The 17,901-nt window shown below is 41.9% G+C and overlaps 1 protein-coding gene across 1 annotated transcript in view; it reads right to left on the bottom strand.

Annotated features, from left to right (window-relative positions):
* Positions 1 to 565: 565 nt before the first annotated feature.
* The window catches only part of LOC311244910 (transmembrane protein 263-B), a 67,726-nt gene continuing 50,390 nt past the window's right edge, over positions 566 to 17,901 (bottom strand). The window contains exon 3 of the mRNA XM_084334605.1: positions 566 to 1,146. Coding sequence (XP_084190731.1) covers positions 863 to 1,146 — 284 coding nt within the window. The 3' untranslated portion in view covers positions 566 to 862. The remainder of the gene's footprint in view (positions 1,147 to 17,901) is intronic.

Below are 17,901 nucleotides of genomic sequence, written 5' to 3'. Positions count from 1 at the left end.
ACCAGTTCAGAAAGCAGTCTCACCAGTTCAGAAAGCAGTCTCACCAGTTCAGAAAGCAGTTGTACCAGTTCAGAAAGCAGTCTCACCAGTTCAGAAAGCAGTCTCACCAGTTCAGAAAGCAGTTGTACCAGTTCAGAAAGCAGTCTCACCAGTTCAGAAAGCAGTCTCACCAGTTCAGAAAGCAGTCTCACCAGTTCAGAAAGCAGTCTCACCAGTTCAGAAAGCAGTCCTACCAGTTCAGAAAGCAGTCTCACCAGTTCAGAAAGCAGTTGTACCAGTTCAGAAAGCAGTCTCACCAGTTCAGAAAGCAGTCCTACCAGTTCAGAAAGCAGTCTCACCAGTTCAGAAAGCAGTCCTACCAGTTCAGAAAGCAGTCCTACCAGTTCAGAAAGCAGTCTCACCAGTTCAGAAAGCAGTCCTACCAGTTCAGAAAGCAGTCCTACCAGTTCAGAAAGCAGTCCTACCAGTTCAGAAAGCAGTTGTACCAGTTCAGAAAGCAGTCTCATCAGTTCAGAAAGCAGTCTCACCAGTTCAGAAAGCAGTCTCACCAGTTCAGAAAGCAGTCTCACCAGTTCAGAAAGCAGTCCTACCAGTTCAGAAAGCAGTCTCACCAGTTCAGAAAGCAGTTGTACCAGTTCAGAAAGCAGTCCTTATGACATGCTGATGTCACCTCCTCCACTGTCTTCTGAACTGGATGCTTTCCCTTCCTGTCATCCCTCGTTGTAGAAACCCAACTATCCTCCTACAGCGCACACACACACAAACACACACAACCACATGCGCGCACACACATACACACACACACACAACCACATGCGCGCACACACAGACACACACACAACCACATGCGCGCACGCAGCCTCTAGTCAGCCTTGTCCTTCTTCTTGGGGGTGACTTTGCTGGCGACCGCAGAGCCCACGGCGCCCACGCCGCCCGTCACCACGTAGACACCGCCCTTGACCAATCCCACGCCAGCGGCCGGCACGCTGGTCACGGCCGTCTTGGTGATCTCGTAGCTCTTGCACCCCACCCAGGCCACGCCCCCCAGCGTCGCCCCGACGACGCCGCGCGTCATGTTGAAAAGGCCGCCGCCCACTCGCCAGATGACTCCGCCTTCCGCCGGCTTCGGGTGGTCCTTGTCCAGGTCTGTGGGGGGGGGGGGGGGGGAAGGGGGGCGAGAGAGGGAGAGAGAGGGAGAGAGGGGGAGAGAGAGAGACAGAGAGAGAGAGGGGGGGAGAGAGGGAGAGAGGGTGGTGGAGGAGAAGGAGGATAATTTAGTTTATTGTTATAATAAAACAACATGGTAACATTTAGTGTGAGAGCGGAGAAAGATGATGGAGATATTCATTCAATCTCTATTTTGACTCCATACACTGAGAGGCAACCCTCATGTACAGTGTTGTGAGTATTACATAGTCATCAGCAAAAGCAATAGTATCACATAGGGTTTACGGGTTAGGTACCGAACTCAGTACTTTTAAGGTTACCGACCGAATTACGTTGGTAGTACCGAGTACCAATTCACGTTACATCAATCGTATTCACATTTCGGTGAATAACCAGTTATTAAATAATCAGAATTCCAATGACGCACAATTTCATAATAGACACAGACCAGCGCGGACCTTCAATTTCATGCTGTTTCTATGTACAGTGAAAACTCTGCGAGCAACGGGTCCAATGCTTCTAAAATGCTTTGCATCCTCGCCATTCCTGTATGCCCAAGTCACGGTAAAAACATAAACTAACGTTAGCTGCTAACGCTAACTAAGCTAAGCTAACCCTGGACACGCTCCACAGTAATACTCCACTGTAATCACGCATCAGTTTAGATTTCCAATAGTTAAGAATGGGAGGGGCTGAGCCCGTCTCTCTCTCTCTCTCTCTCTCTCTCTCTCTCTCTCTCTCTCTCTCTCTCTCTCTCTCTCTCTCTCTCTCTACGTTCAATTATTTTAAGTAGCCAAAACGTTACACTATAAAACCGAACAGGATAGTTGATGATATTAAACATTTCACTTCATTAGCTGAAATATTCTAAAATCATTAAGTCTGCTATACGCCATTGTCCTTTTCTGTGTGTGTGTGTGTGTGTGTGTGTGTGTGTGTGTGCGTGTGTCTATCATCCAGTGCTATTCTGACTAAACACCAGCCTTGATACATTAGTGAGCTGTCACTTGTTATATATATATATATAAACTGTAGAGTTGAAACACAGTCGCTAAGCCCATTTATTAAAAGCTTGTTCATTTTTACCAAGCAGTGCCTTGGTATACTTATGATTTATTGATCACAAAGTACAAGTCTAATTGTATTGATGGATTGATGGATATTTAATCATTCATTCATAACAAATACTGTTGGGTTATTATTTCAATAAGATAATTCTTATTTCCTGGGCTAATTCCTATTTTTGGAGGGGTAAAAAACAGGAAGGAGAGGTATTAGATTACTCATTTTGTCGTTGGTTACTATGGCAACTCTTGAAGCAGGGACGCATTCGGGTCAGCCCTAGTAACTGAGGCTCTGTTCACACTGCAAGCCTTTTGCTCAATTCTGTTTCATTGCTCAGATCAGATACATTTTTTGTTCGGCTGTTTATTTTTCAAATGGGACCAAGATTAGATTTCAGTGTGAACTGGTCACAATCCTGATTTGCGAATGAACAATAACAAAGATAGACGTAAACATGAAGGACACTAAGGTCACAGTTTATGGTTTCATTTATAGGCTGGTGTGCAGTGGAGGACGGCTAATGGGTGAGCAGATGATAATGGAGGCGAGGAGAGAGCTATTTCTTCTTTCAATATGCTTTCAAACACAGACCGTTAATGACACGTCCCCTCAAATTACGCCTGTACAGAAGTATCACCATAAATCCTTATATACGATAAGATAAGATATTCCTTTATTGATCCCTTTGGGGGAAATCAGGCATCATAGCAGCATGGGGGAGGGAGGAGGGGAGGTACAGGTAGTAAAAGGCAGTGTAAACAATATAACAGATCAACATAATTAACTCTGGACATGTGCATATGGGTACCGGTATGTATGCCCTCTTACTGTAGTTATATTTGCCCTACAATAAATAGTTACAATATATAATCTGTAACGTTCTGGGTTTCTGTCCTCTTCTAGGACTGAGAACCCTACTGCCTTTCTGGAGTACTTCACCCTGTTGGTATTTGCACTGATTGACTGTCACCTCTGGTTCGCTGTCACTACACTGATTGACTGTCACCTCTGGGTTGCTGTCACTACACTGATTGACTGTCACCTCTGGGTTGCTGTCACTGGTGTGTCACTTACTGTATGCTGTCACTAATTGATGCGTGTGGTATGTCAGGAATGTGGCTTTATAGTAACCTCCTGTTCTCTGTCTCCTTGTCGGAGCTTCAAACAGACCTGCGTGCAGTCGGCTACAGAACAAGTGCTGGACCCTCTTGTTGCTGCTATTATGATTTAGTATTTTCCTTAAAGTATATTCTCAGTTGACGCTTGGCGTCTTTATTGTTATCTTTACCTTCCTTGCTCTTGTGCTTCTTGCAATAAAAATAACACTATTCGAGAAGAGCAAACCACATCTCCGTCTCCTTCTTCATTCTACTATTAGAACTCAATTCCTACCTGCACCGTAACAATAATCTAATATCTATATAATAATCTAACTCTAATCTAATATCTAATCTAAAAAAACAAAATGCTAAAATGCTAAATATATGCAATATATAATCTAATAATCCAATCATCTAAATCTAATATATAATCAAAAAATGCTAAATGCTAAAAGCTAAATATATGATCTGATGAAGTATACATCAGCTATAAGGTAATAACTATTCTCTCTCTCTGACTGAGGGCGCATTGCAAAAAATCTGACCTGTATCTAATTTAGGACCAGAATTGAAAAGATCAGATTCGATGTGATTTGTGCTGTTCACACTGATTCCTTAGCACTATGATACAGCCAGCCATATTTGCTGCTGCCCTAACTGTGGGTATAGAGCAGTGGTTCTCAAACTGCGGGTCGCGACCCAAAGTGGAGTCGTGGGTAGGTGACAGTGGGATTACACATTGGCAAGTAAAAAAATAAGATATAATAAATAAATCAATACAAATCTTTTTTAATGTCTGGCAACATATTTTGTCTAAATATGCCTCATTTTATAAATGTGTATTGATAACATAGTGCTGTAATAAAATGTTCTAATAAATATGCATGATCAAGATCAACGTGTGCTTTTATTTTGATATTCTGTCTTTTCCCCGTGTCTCTCTGTCTGTCGTTTCCCCATGTCTCTCTGTCTGTCTTTTCCCCATGTCTCTCTGTCTGTCTTTTCCCCATGTCTCTCTCTCTCTCTCTCTCTCTCTCTCTCTCTCTCTCTCTCTCTCTTTACTGTTGGACATCAAACAGCTAAACACCAGGGAACATCTATCTCAAATGCTCAGTCAACACCAATACCCGGTGGTGTGTTTGTGTGTGTTTGTTTGTTTGTTTGTTTGTTTGTTTGTTTGTTTGTTTGTTTGTGTGTGTGTGTGTGTGTGTGTGTGTGTGTGTGTGTGTGTGTGTGTGTGTGTGTGTGTGTGTGCGTGCGTGAGCGTGTGTGTCACTGGCAGGTTACCAGACATTGTTTAGAGTCTCACTCCATCCTACACAGTGAGTTGTTAACAGTAGGTTTGCAGGAAATAGCTGGAATACAACAGCATGTTACAGTGGGTAGGTGTGTTGAACCCAAGTGCAGGACAGATAGACGAGAGGCAGGTGTTGATTCTCAAACAAGACTGTTCATTTATTGTTTCGAGATCAAAAGGCATATTTGATGCACAAAGAAAATGGAAGACTACTCTCGTCTCCAAAACAGGGAAAATAAAGGAGAGACAACACTGTCTCCAAAACACGTTATCGCGTAAACACATTAACACATTGACGGCCACTGGGATTAGACGGGCCGCACTCTATAAGGCCAGCTTCTCATAACAAGGTTTAACTGTGCATCACATTGTTTGTAGAGCTAAATCTATATTTAAAATGATTGCCATGTGTCCATTCTCATTGTCAATTGACACTATAAACCTTCCCTTCAATATGCCATAAAGAAATACGATTTTCATCAATACGTTCCCATTTTATAGCGTCATGAATATGAACGTTATATCGGAATGGTCTGGTATAATTCCTGCAAAGCTAGTTACAGGGCGCTAAGCTAATAACGTTAAATCGATTGGCGTTTCGGCCCTACACAAGCTAGAGATAAAAATCAAAATGCATATGATCGATATCATGTTCCACCATGAATGCATGAAAGGGGGGGGGGGCGGGGGAAGTCGTTTCTGATTATTGATTACCAATAACGGCATTCGTTATTGTAGCATCATACGCTGATGAGAGGGTTGGATATGAGAACAAAGCCTGATCGGGCTGTAATTTACGTCAAATAGCTCTTACCTGTGGCCGGTTGGATCCCAAAAAGGATTTCCCAGTTATTGATCGCCATCTGGTAGATCGATATGTCCATTGGCTGATGCTATATTCCTTTACTGCATACTGAATTCGGCGTCGCAAAAACTATTCCAGGCGATCGGCTGAAGCCCTCGCTTCAGGCTAACAGAAAAACTAGGCCTGAATGAAAAAAAACAACATCCGGTCTGAAAACAAGGAGTACTCCATTCTCGAGACAGCGCCACTACCAGGATCTGGCCGGTAATGCACTTTTCCGAATCCCAAGAATAGGGTATATCTGCAGTGCCGCTCCGTGACATTGAGTAGGTTATTAAAATGCAATAAAAGCAAAAACAAGCTTATCACGTATATACGTGATTGGCCCTCAAGTGCTGGCGCCGAATCACGTATATATACATGGTTGGCCGGGAATGTGTTAACTGAGCTATACGTAAAAACGGGGAAAGCAAGGGGGAGAAAACACTGTCTCCAAAACATAGCACAAAAACAAAACACGTCGGGCGACGGTGCTACATACTGTAAGCACATGACAGGGTGTACAAACGAGAATGCAAGCAAGGTAATACTATTAACGGCAAAGTAATTTATCCTCCATTCACAACAGTGTACTCACGGTAATGTTCAGTGAACGACTGATCTGAGTAGTAAGCAGGGAGGACATATAAGCAGTGGTGCAGTCGTGGTCACACGCGGTTACACGGCGTGTTACCAGATCACTGAGGCAGAAGTACGCGCGTCGCGCGATCGCGCACGGATGTGTACTTGCGTATACGCACACACAAAAATGCGCTGTATCCATTCGTTGTGACTAAGTACCCGGCCACCGTTTTACATAACAAAAAGCGCAGGTAGACTAAGTGTCTGGGTGTTGGCTATCTGAATGCATCTCCCCCTTCATTCTGTGTGACACAGGCAGTGGAGGTGAATACTAATGTGGCTCGGAATTCGTGATGGGTGTCTACCTGCTTATGATATTGAATCAAGCGTCTGTGCTGCGCGCCAGCTTTCCACGCGCACATTCACACAAATAGAGAGCAAGAAGAGCTTGTATGATAGAAAGATTGCACTTGCGTATATATGCGCTTGTGTGTGTGTGTGCGTGTGCGTGTGCGTGCGTGTGCGTGCACGCGCGTGTGTGTATAAATCAGTTCTGTGCGCATGCACGTACCCGCGCGCGCGTGCACGTGGCGTGACGTGTTACCAGTTCCCATATTACGACTGCACCACTGCATATAAGGCAAAGTCAACTATACACACCAGGGCCCTGTTCCTCGTACCTGGCTAACTGAGTTAGCCAGATCATTTTCAGGATAACTTGACCCCCGACGCGCGATTGTCTAAATCACTATGGCAACAGATCAAAAAGTTTGAACCTGCTCCAGCGCAGGGTTAAGTTCAGTTAGCTGGATAACCTGCATGGCCACGCCCTCGCAAAGAAATGCCAGCTCCCTTCCTGAAATTATTCTCACAGTCTAGATCCCATTATACCATTCTGAATTATGTTTTTGTGCTTCGTTTTTCTAGAGCCTGGGCTTTTGAAATGTAAAATAATAGACCTAAACTGCTGATAATAAATCATATTCAGCCTATGGATTTACTTTGTCGTCCTAAATAATGCATGTCATAGTTATACGGATAAGGCGCTCGCGATACACACTATGTGGTTATTTTAATAACGGCGCATTGCAAATGTGAATCCCGCGGGGATATTTTTAATGAATGAAACCTATCGGGCATTTGGCTCTAATTCGTTTCTACACGTATGAACTCGACATAACGTTAACGTTACTCCGTTTCCATGAAGTGTTTAATTAGCAGCAATCTGTTGTTGAAAATGCAACGTTAAACCGGAAAAGGAAACGCGAGGACAGGAAGCCGTCATGAAATCGTTGTAGTCGTATTAACTAAAATATTTTAACAAAATATAAAGCAGCAGCACTATTGGATAACTGAGTCATGATTGCTATGTATTTCTTATTTTAGGGGAGTAGGACATTTGTTTCACAGTTTTAGCATGATGGTTTATAGATGGCTAGGTTAAACACAGGTTTTTGTTTTTAAGAGGGGGGGTTTGATTTGATTGAAGTTTATTTCAAATATGCAACACAACAAACAAACATCAAGTACAGATATAGCCTTAAAAACACATTCATGGCCATTTGGATCTGTCTAAAATCACTGTAGACGGCCAGCATTTCTAAACAGACTTGCATATTTCGTGGGGCTGTTTGTAGAGCTAAATCTATACTTTATAGTATTGCTATCTGTCCATTCTCATTGTCAATTGAGACCATAAACCGTCCCTTCAAAATGGCTTAAAGAAATAATTTTTTCATCAATACGTTCTCATTTTATAGCGTCTTGAATATAAGCGTTATAAGGGATTTCGGCTGGGATTTTATTTTATTAGGGATCCCCATTAGCTGGTGCGATAGCAACCAGCTAGTCTTCCTGGGGTCCACACACAAAAAAACATACAAAAACAATCACTATTGCAAAAACAAAATTATTAAAAGTCAGTACACACAATGCATAATGAACCTACTGTAACAATTAAGATAGTTAAAATTACATTAGTGTAAAACAAAAACAATAATTTTTTTCCTGCAACGCGAGATACAGGGCTAATAGCTACTAACGTTAAATCCAATGGCATTTCGGATATACAGAAGCTACAGTTAAAACTGAAACTGCATATGATCGGTATGATGGTCCACCACGAATGCATGAAAGGGGGGGGGGGGGGGGGGCGGGGGACGTCGTTTCTGATTATTGATTACCAATAACCGCGTTAACCTCATTAGCCTCATTCGTTGATCGGGTGGATGGCTATCAAAACAAGCCCTGATCAGCATGTAATTTACATGAAAAAGATCTTACCGTGGGCCGGTTGGATCCCCCAGAGCATTTCTCAGTTATCGATCGCCATCTGGTAGATCGATATGTCCATTGGCTGATGATATATTCCTTTACTGCATAATGAATTCGGCGTCGCAAAAGGTATTCCAAGCTACTATGCTGCACATCCAGAATCCAGCTACTGGAAACTACATTGAAAGTAAAAAAAAAGAATGCACCATTCTGCCACAGGGCACACTGCATTATCGAGACAGCGCCCCTAAGAGGATCTGGCCGGTAATGCACTTTTCAGAATTCGAAGAGGAGGGTAGATCTGCAGTGCCGCTCGGTGACATAGAGTAGGTTATTACAATGGAAAAAAGCCAAAACAACCTTGCCACGGACATGTCCGTGGTTGGTCCTCAACCGTTGGATTCGAAACACGGATTTATCCGTGGCCCGTCCCGAATGTGTTAAGCCGTTCAAATAATAAATGTATAATACAAAAATTATAATAATAATAATCTAAAAGAACCAATACGAGTATCGATAAAGTACCAAACCGTTAAGCAGTATCGATAAGAGTAGTAGTATCAATAAAATCCTAACGATACCTAGCCCTACTGAACACAGGATGCCACCAGTATCACTGACTACCACGGCAAGCCTATAGAAAATTATTCTATTTAATAATAATAATTATCATAATTATCATAAATATATAATAATTATAAAAATATTTTTTCTGTTGTACCGAACTCGTACCGAACCGCAATACCGAGGTACGTACCGAACCATGGCTTCTGTGTACCGTTACACCCCTAGTGGATTGTGAATATGAATTACGAGGAATGTGAATCTGTGGATTGTTGAATTGTATCACTGTCACTCACACGTTATTGTGATATTGTAACTGGGTTTAAAATATATGAGATGCGTTGTTTGACGGATTTGATGACATGACGTGACTTGATAAATTGAATGAGCCTTTGACGTTTTGATGAATGAATTTGAGAAAATGCATTTATCTGTTCAAGCACTGTTATCTGATGATGAACATGAGGTATAAACCAAATGTTAATCAATTCAAGCATGTATGGATGATGTCCAAAACAGATTAAAACCTGATTAATAGTGAAACTGTATAGCCTCCAACTCCCTCTCTGACACGTTATTTCGGGGGTCGCGCCTTGAAAACTTTGGGAACCATGTATTTATATAGTACATGATACCTAAGCCGAGCGCATACAGTACAGATATCCTCATAATATAATTCGTATCAATTAGATACTATTTGGGCTTGTTTTTATACTTATTCTGAAAGAGTTGAACTAATTATTTTCGCTAGCAAGATCTCATTCGATTATTCATACCATTAAGCCTACTGCCAGCAGGCACATTTAATGAAATATAATCTGATTGATTGGGGTAATGAGGGACTTAAAATTAGCCTATAGATTATGCATTTAACTTGTTGGCGAGGCTATTGAGCCGTACTGTATTGTACCCATTCTGCAATCTGTTAACACTTTAACTGCCAGAAGACGAGTTTAGGCGTCCTTCCCCGCCATGCTCAAGTTGCCGAAGACGCCGTAACTCGTCTTTGATATCAATATTTCAAAAATCTGTGATCGGATTCATATTTCCCATCCGCTGGCCTGAGACCCACCAAAAAGCCCCACTGAACCCTCTAGCGGTTCAAGAGCGCCATCTGGTGGCCGATCGGCGCAATCGCCAAACAGGAAGTTACTTGGACGATGTGCTGTTTACCCATATTACTTCCGGGCACTCGGTATATGTCCCGGCACTCTAGCTCGTCACAATACATAGCGATCCGTTGCCAATAACTCGATAAACAACATGATTTGGACGTATATACCATTATACAACCTGGAAATGGACCGGGTATTCCAACATCCCATAATAGGAACATGTATACTCCACGCTCATCGCCCAACGGCGCGAGGAAGATACGGTAAGATTCAGCATTATTTTTCAATGTCTTCTATACTAACTGATCTGATGAACATATGACCCACATTAGATGAATGGTATAACGCTGCCCACGGAATTATAAACGCCCCCTCGGCCATCCGGTCAACATCAGATGACGTGTAGTAACTTCTAGAACCATGTCCAGTTGGAATCTTTTATATCGCGCCGATTGCCATCAAACTGTATTTCATCATCAATATAATGCATTTGGGGCTATAGATCACGTTCTGGAGAAAGCTGCAGAAAGAGATGAAAACATACTTATACTTTAGACCAGGGCCCCGTTCCATGTACGTGGTTCAACTAAGTCGATCAACATGTCCATTATCCAGCTTCAGTTAACCCGATGTTCGAAGCCGGGATTTTCCTGTTTCACAAACCTGGATTCAGTCTCGTTAACTCAAGCCAGACTTGAGGGTCAGGCTAGATGCGCGCTCCCGTTTTAGGTGGAAAGCCAGCACGTATCGATGGCAGAGACCCTGATTCTCAACGGCATTGATTGATTAATTGATTTAAGACTTTATTGACAGATTGCAATAGGCTCAATCGCCTCGCCGACAAGTTAAATGCGTTATCTATAGGCTAATTCTAAGTCCATCATTACCTCAATCAATCAGATTATATTTCTTTAAACTTGCCTGCTGGATTGAATAATCAAATGAGATCTTGCTAGCGAAAATAACTAGTTAACTGTTATACAGAATTACGAGACGGCTTTCTTGCCCATTGATTGATGTATAGTCAATCTTTTACTTATCTACTCTGTGGTGTAACGGGTTGTTCTTTTGACTTCCACACGGACGACCGGGGTTCAAGACCGGGGTCCTTCTTTTTGCAATATAGGAATAATTCAATTTGGTGCACGTTGAGAGCTATATAAAGAATGACATCCTCAATGCATGTAGATTTATAATATTTTAACTTAAAACCAGGCTACTTTGGCGTATAATCATTAATATTATATTCAAAAAAATCATATTGGAAACTCCGGGATTAGAACCCGGGTCGCAAGATTGGGAGTCTTGAGCACTACCGCTGGGCCACTGTGCCAGATGGGATAAGTTCATTGTTTATACATTAATGAACGAGAGACCCGTGTTTAGAATATTCCTTATTTTGAATGACGTTTTATTTCTTTATCCTCATTCATTCATGTGACGTCAACGGCTCATTCAATTTCTCAAATCCGTCAAACAGCGCATCTCATCAGACATCTTAATCCCAGTTACAATTAAAATAACCACATTTTTGTGTACATCGCATGAGCGAGCGCCACCGTCGCCACGGTATATATAACGTGCATTATTTAGGACAAAGTGAATTTAATATCAGCATTTTGGGTCTATTTTACATTTCAAAAGCCCCCTCTGGAAGAATGGAGCACAAAAACGTAATTCAGAATGGTATAATGCAGATCGTAGACTGTGGGAATAGTTTCAGGAAACGAGCTGTCACTTCTTTGCGGGGGCGTGGCTCTGCGTGATCGGGCTAACTTGAACTTGAACTCTGCTTTCGAGCAGGCTCAAACTTTTGGATATGTTGTCATGGTGATTTGGGAAATCCACGTACATGAAATCGGAAAGTCAGGCTAACACAGTTATCCAGCTAAAGTTATCCGGCTAACTCGGTTATCCCGGTACATGGAACGGGGCCCAGGGGTTCCCAAACTTTTCAGGCCGGGGCCCAGAAAATAAGGCGTCAGAGAGCCGCGGCCCAATGCACATCGTCTGGCTTTTTTTTTTTTTTTTTTTTGCCAGGCGACCGATTTTTTAAGCCAAATATCACTTCAATCCTATTAAGTTAGTTCAAGTTAGTTATTCATTTATATGTGCTATTTATGAGAGGGCTAACTTGTTGCAAAATAATAATGATAATAATAATAGCCTCATTAAAATACTATTGTTGCTTCGGAAGCCTTCGGTTGTTTTCAGCGTTTTATGTGCATAATCTGTTATTTAGTTTGAAATGTTCGTTGAAATAAGTAGATTTTTCGTTTTTGTTTATTTATTAAGTTAATATAAAACCATATAGTCACATTTTAGAATACAATAGAATAGAATTTTAGAATACAACTAGAAAAACTGTCCTGGCCTGCTTCTAAGTTCAGTGGCCTGACAAAATTTTTTTAATAAAAAAATAAAAAAAATAAAAAATAAAAGATTTTTTTTTTTTTTTTTTTTTTTAATCATCTCGCGGCCTATCCGTGGCTGCTCGCGGCCCACCTTTGGGTCGCGACCCCGACTTTGGGAACCACTGCTTTAGACCATACTTTAGTATGAATATGTGAATGAAAAAGTTTAACGTTGCTTCACCCTGAACATTACATATAGGACATTGAATGGGCCCTAATAATGGCAATCTAGCAATATAATCTAAAAGGTTATAGCCCTGCAAAGAAGGGGAACTTATCCATAGACAAATAGAGCTGGCAACCCATGCATGGTCATGAATTTAACCTCCGGCAGTTAAAGTGTTAATAAAGTTTTCAATCAATCAATCAATCAATGCCGTTAGAAAATCAGGATTTCTGCTATCGACACCTGCTGTCTTTACAGGTGAGGTGGCCGCGCGCAATTATCCTGAGTATCAAGTCTGGTTCAAATTAACGAGAGTGAATCAGCGTTCGAGGAACAGGGAAAGCCTGGATTCAAACATCGGGTTAATTGAATCTGGATAATGGGACTTTTGATCGACTTAGTTGAACCAGGTACGGGGAATAGGCAGGGCCCTGTTCCTCGTACCTGGCTAACTGAGTTAGCCGGATAATTTTCAGGATAACTTGACATAAGCCAGATCTTTTGGTTCCCCGACGTGCGATTGTCTAAATCACTATGGCAACAGATCAGAAAATTTGAACCTGCTCCAGCGCAGGGTTAAGTTCAGTTAGCTGGATAACCTGGCCACGCCCTCGCAAAGAAATGCCAGCTCTCCTCACAGATCCCATTATACCATTCTGAATTATGTTTTTGTGCTTCGTTTTTCTAGAGGGGGCTTTTTAAATGTAAAATAATATACCTAAAATTCTGACAATAAATCATATTCAGCCTATGGATTTACTTTGTCCTAAATAATGCACGTCATAGTTATACGGATACGGCGCTCGCGTGTCGCATCACACACTATGTGGTTATTTTAATAACGGAGCATTGCAAATGTGAATCCCGCTGGGATATTTTTTATTAATGAAAATTATCAGCCGTTTGGTTCTGATTCGTTTCATATTCTTCATTGTGGATGTATTTGCTTAACGGAGCGCCCAAATTGTGTTTCATTCAAGCATAAATTGAAGCGTATTTATGCATGGATTATGGATATGAATTACGAGGAATCTGAATCTGTGGATTGTTGAATTGTATCACTGTCACTGACTCACACGTTGTTGTGATATTGTAACTGGGATTAAAATGTCTGAGGAGATACGCTGTTTGACAGATTTAATGACGTGGGCGTGACTTGAGAAATTGAATGAGCCTTTGACATTTTGATGAATGAATTTGAGAAAATGCATTTATCTGTTCAAGCACTGTTATCTGATGATGAACATAAGGTGTCACTGGTATAAACCAAAGGTTAATCAATTCAATGCATGTATGGATGATGTCCGAAAACAGATTAAAACCTGATTAATAGTGAAAATGTATAGCCTCCCTCCAAGCCTCTCTGACACATTATTTCGGGGGTCGCGCCTTGAAAACTTTGGGAACCATGTATTTATATATAAAGTACACGATACCTAAGCCGAGCGCATACAGTACAGATATCCTCATAAGTATCTATTCATTCGTATCAATTTGGGCTTGTTTTTATCTACTTATTCTGAAAGAGTTGAACAAATTATTTTCGCTAGCAAGATCTCATTCGATTATTCATTCCATTAAGCCTACTGCCAGCAGGCACATTTAAAGAAATATAATCTGATTGATTGGGGTAATGAGGGACTTAAAATGTGCCTATAGATGTGCCTTTAACTTGCCTGCGAGGCTATTGAGCCGTACTGTATTGTACCCATTCTGCAATCTGTTAATAAAGTTTTCAATCAATCAATCAATCAATGCCGAAAATCAGGATTTCTGCGATCGACACCTGCTGTCTTTTCAAGTGAGGCGGCCACGCGCAATTATCCTGAGTATCAAGTCTGGTTCGAATTAACGAGAGTGAAACCGCCTTCGAGGAACAGGTAAAGCCTGGATTTATTCATCGGGTTAATTGAATCTGGCTAATGGGACTTTTGATCGACTTAGTTGAACCAGGTATGGGGAATAGGGCCCTGATGTTGATGGTCTATATCCTGATGTTGATGGTTTATGTCCCGATGTTCACGCATATATACACGTTTGTCCGTCAATCGAATAACGCCAACCACATATATATATACGTTATTGAATCGTTATTTCTTTTATTCACTATTACCATTCATAAACATACAGGCAGCTGTGTGTTATCACTGGGGATGGGTCTGAGATCGCAAAAGTCCAATACCGCCGCCTAACGCCTTGCGGTCGCTATTGCAATCCATTGGAAACGAGCTGCGGTGTGTGTGCAGGGTCTAAATACTCGAACAAGACAAGCGGTTATAACGGGTGCATCGACAAGGGTCACCCCCCCCCGTTCATGTTCAATGCTGGATAACGTTGGAAACACGATCACGATCAGTACTTGGAATGGCGATCAGATAATTGGATTATTCTTTTTGCAGTACATCATAGACAAGGTAAGGGCTATATGTTATCAATCTTGCGTTGATCCGATAATTCTTTCCCCGCGATCGGAGCGTGTGTCTGTGGTGTGTGTGAGGCGTGTCCCGTTGGTTGCGATCAAAGCACGGAGGGGCGGCTCCCCCCCCCCCCCTTTCATGCATCCATGATGAAACATAACACCGGTAATCTAACGTTGATTTCAGATTGATTATTGATCCAGGCGAGGAATGGCACGATTTATAGTGAAATGCAGTAAAATGCTGTTTGGCGGAGTTTCCTGGGATTACACAGAATTACTCTGAAACTATACTCATATTCACCACGGTATAAAACGGGAATGTATTGATGAAAAAATTATCTGTTTTTTGCATCTTGACCATAAGAAACTCAATGACAATCGACTATATCATTAGATCCATAGCTATAATATTTAATATAGTTTTAGCACTACAAACACTGGCATGTACCCCCATTTCATTACAGCTCTGGCACAAACGGCAATACGCCCACAGCGACCTCTGGCGTCCAATGAGTTAAGAATATTGCTTAGTTATTATCATTACTGGAAGCGAGTCCACCATGAATGAATGACCAGATGACTCTACTTCACTACTTAACTCACTGATTGTGTGCAGTGCTACAATAACTTTAGTAAAGTGTCCATATTGCATCTTTTGCCATAGTATACAGTATAGAGCAGGGGTCCCCAAACTTTTTCCTGTGAGGGCCACATAACTTTTCCATTCTCTGGTGGGGGCCGGCGTCAGTTTGTAACAGAAAAAGTGTGACGATCGCAGGGGTGCCTAAACGTAAACATTTATTGTTTTCCAGAAAGCCACACACAACCAAATAACCCTTTCCGGGATCTTCACAGAAAAAAAAGTCAGGAAATAAATAATAACACTATATTAATGAAATAAATAACACAATTTGTACCTACAGACCACCTAGCTCTATCTCTGTACTATTTAAAAGCACAGTGCAGGACACACTCAAAGGTTATCGCACCTCAGAGATAGGGCTGGGCGATATTGCCAAAAATTATATCGTGATAACGATATCGATAACACAAAAAAATCGATAAAAAAAAAAAATCGAATAAAATAAATAATATATATTTTTTTTAAGGCCAACTTGCAGGTTAAACCCTACTCTTTAATTATGGGTAGTTTACATCATTGGTATCTAATTTAATATTTTTTTTTTTTTTCATTTGACGCCGGAAATGCCACTAAAAAGGTCCACGCACGAATAACATGCACAGAGCAAATGAAAAAGCTTATCAGACGCTAGCAGGGCCGTGACGTCACTCGAGGCAACGTATGCCTTATGCCCGTCCGGGTCATAGTACTATTGGCTATATGGCTCTGGCTAACGTTACCCCGCTAACGTTAGCATTATGTCTACTGTCGTGAACCATTTTAAATCGGGCCATGTAAAAGAGTTTGGGGAACGAGTAAAATGTGCAGGTCCTCTTCTCAGACCTATGGGGCAAAGCACTGCACACATCATGCCGGCTAGCAAGCTACACGTCATGGCATGTTGATACGATAGCAGCCCCTCGGATAGCACTCGGTGCATCACAGTCACGAAACGGGCTACCACGATAGCTATTAGCTAACTAACGTTAACGTTACAAGCTCAAACACCTTATAACTACTACTATTGTCGTGTCCATAAGTTCCCTGGCAGAATACTTGTGAGGACAAAGGTATACAAAGAGGAGAGAACCATTTTAAATCGGGTGATGTTAGGAGTTTCGAGAATGCTGGCTACCAAGCTAGCTAACTTAGCTACTAACGTTATATACACAATATGTACAACGACACAATGATTTACATTATTACAAATATGGTAACGTGGTTGTGGCTTTTACAAATAGTGGTTAGCTTTAGAGATGAATGGCTATGATCACGGAGCAATAGTGTTAGGTGAAGTAGTAGCAAGGCTCTCTGCTTCCTGCCACTACCTGCCTGTGACTCTCAGGCCCCGTTTAGACGGAAACGCTAGCAGGTGAATCCGCAAAAATATTTTTACAGATGTGCCTTTCGTTTATACGGAAACGGCGTTTTTACGGGGTGAAACCGCAAAAAAGTGAGACTACCTTCCAGGGTGGAATTCCTAGAAACGCAAAAGCTTTGCGATCTCGTCTAAACTATCAAAACGTATAAATCTGTTAAAACGATGACGAAAGGGTTGTCACGGCTGTGGTCGCGCGTAGTGCTTACGTCACAGGTAGCAGGTATGCGCCAGTAGCCGAGACGTAAACAAAGCAAGTATGTCTGACTTATATCAACGGAGATCACCTGAAGGCTACATTGGCAGTACTTTTAACCCTTTCACTGCCACACGAGTCACACGACAGAAGGTTAACCCTTTACTATCACACAACCGGCTGTCGTGTGGCAGTGAAAGGGTTAAATACACAAGAATCTGTCCCGCCGCGGCGTGAGTGGACCCACTGTCTGTGAGTGACTCTGCTTCGTTGCAATCACATTCCCCATCCACAGTCTGCGAATCAGAGGCAGAGTAGGGCGGGTCTTCACAGCACGTCATGTGACATATGCGCCAATCGTGTGACAGCGGGTCTCCGTCGTTACAGCGTCGTCTGCACGGAGAATTCCACTCCAAAACGCTCGTCTAAACGTAAAATTAAAAGTGAAACCGCAAGATGACTTTTGCGGTTTCTGTTCACAAAACGCTCGTCTAAACGGGGCCTCAGAGCCCCTGCTGCCCTGCACCTTGTGTGACGTCACCATTAAGATGACACACGCACGTTATGAACCATGGATTCAAATATGCATGTGCGTGGAGGTTGTGGTTTGGTCGACAAAATGTTTGATAAAAACGCTAAAACTGGGTAAATTTCGATACTTTTTTTTCCCCTCTTCATGAAAGTCACCGTTGCCCTAG

Source organism: Notolepis coatsorum, assembly GCF_963971535.1.
Source record: "Notolepis coatsorum genome assembly, chromosome: 18".
In the NCBI taxonomy this organism is placed as follows: domain Eukaryota; kingdom Metazoa; phylum Chordata; class Actinopteri; order Aulopiformes; family Paralepididae; genus Notolepis; species Notolepis coatsorum.
Note: the sequence above shows the minus strand (reverse complement) of the source record. Positions and strands in the feature narration are given on the sequence as shown.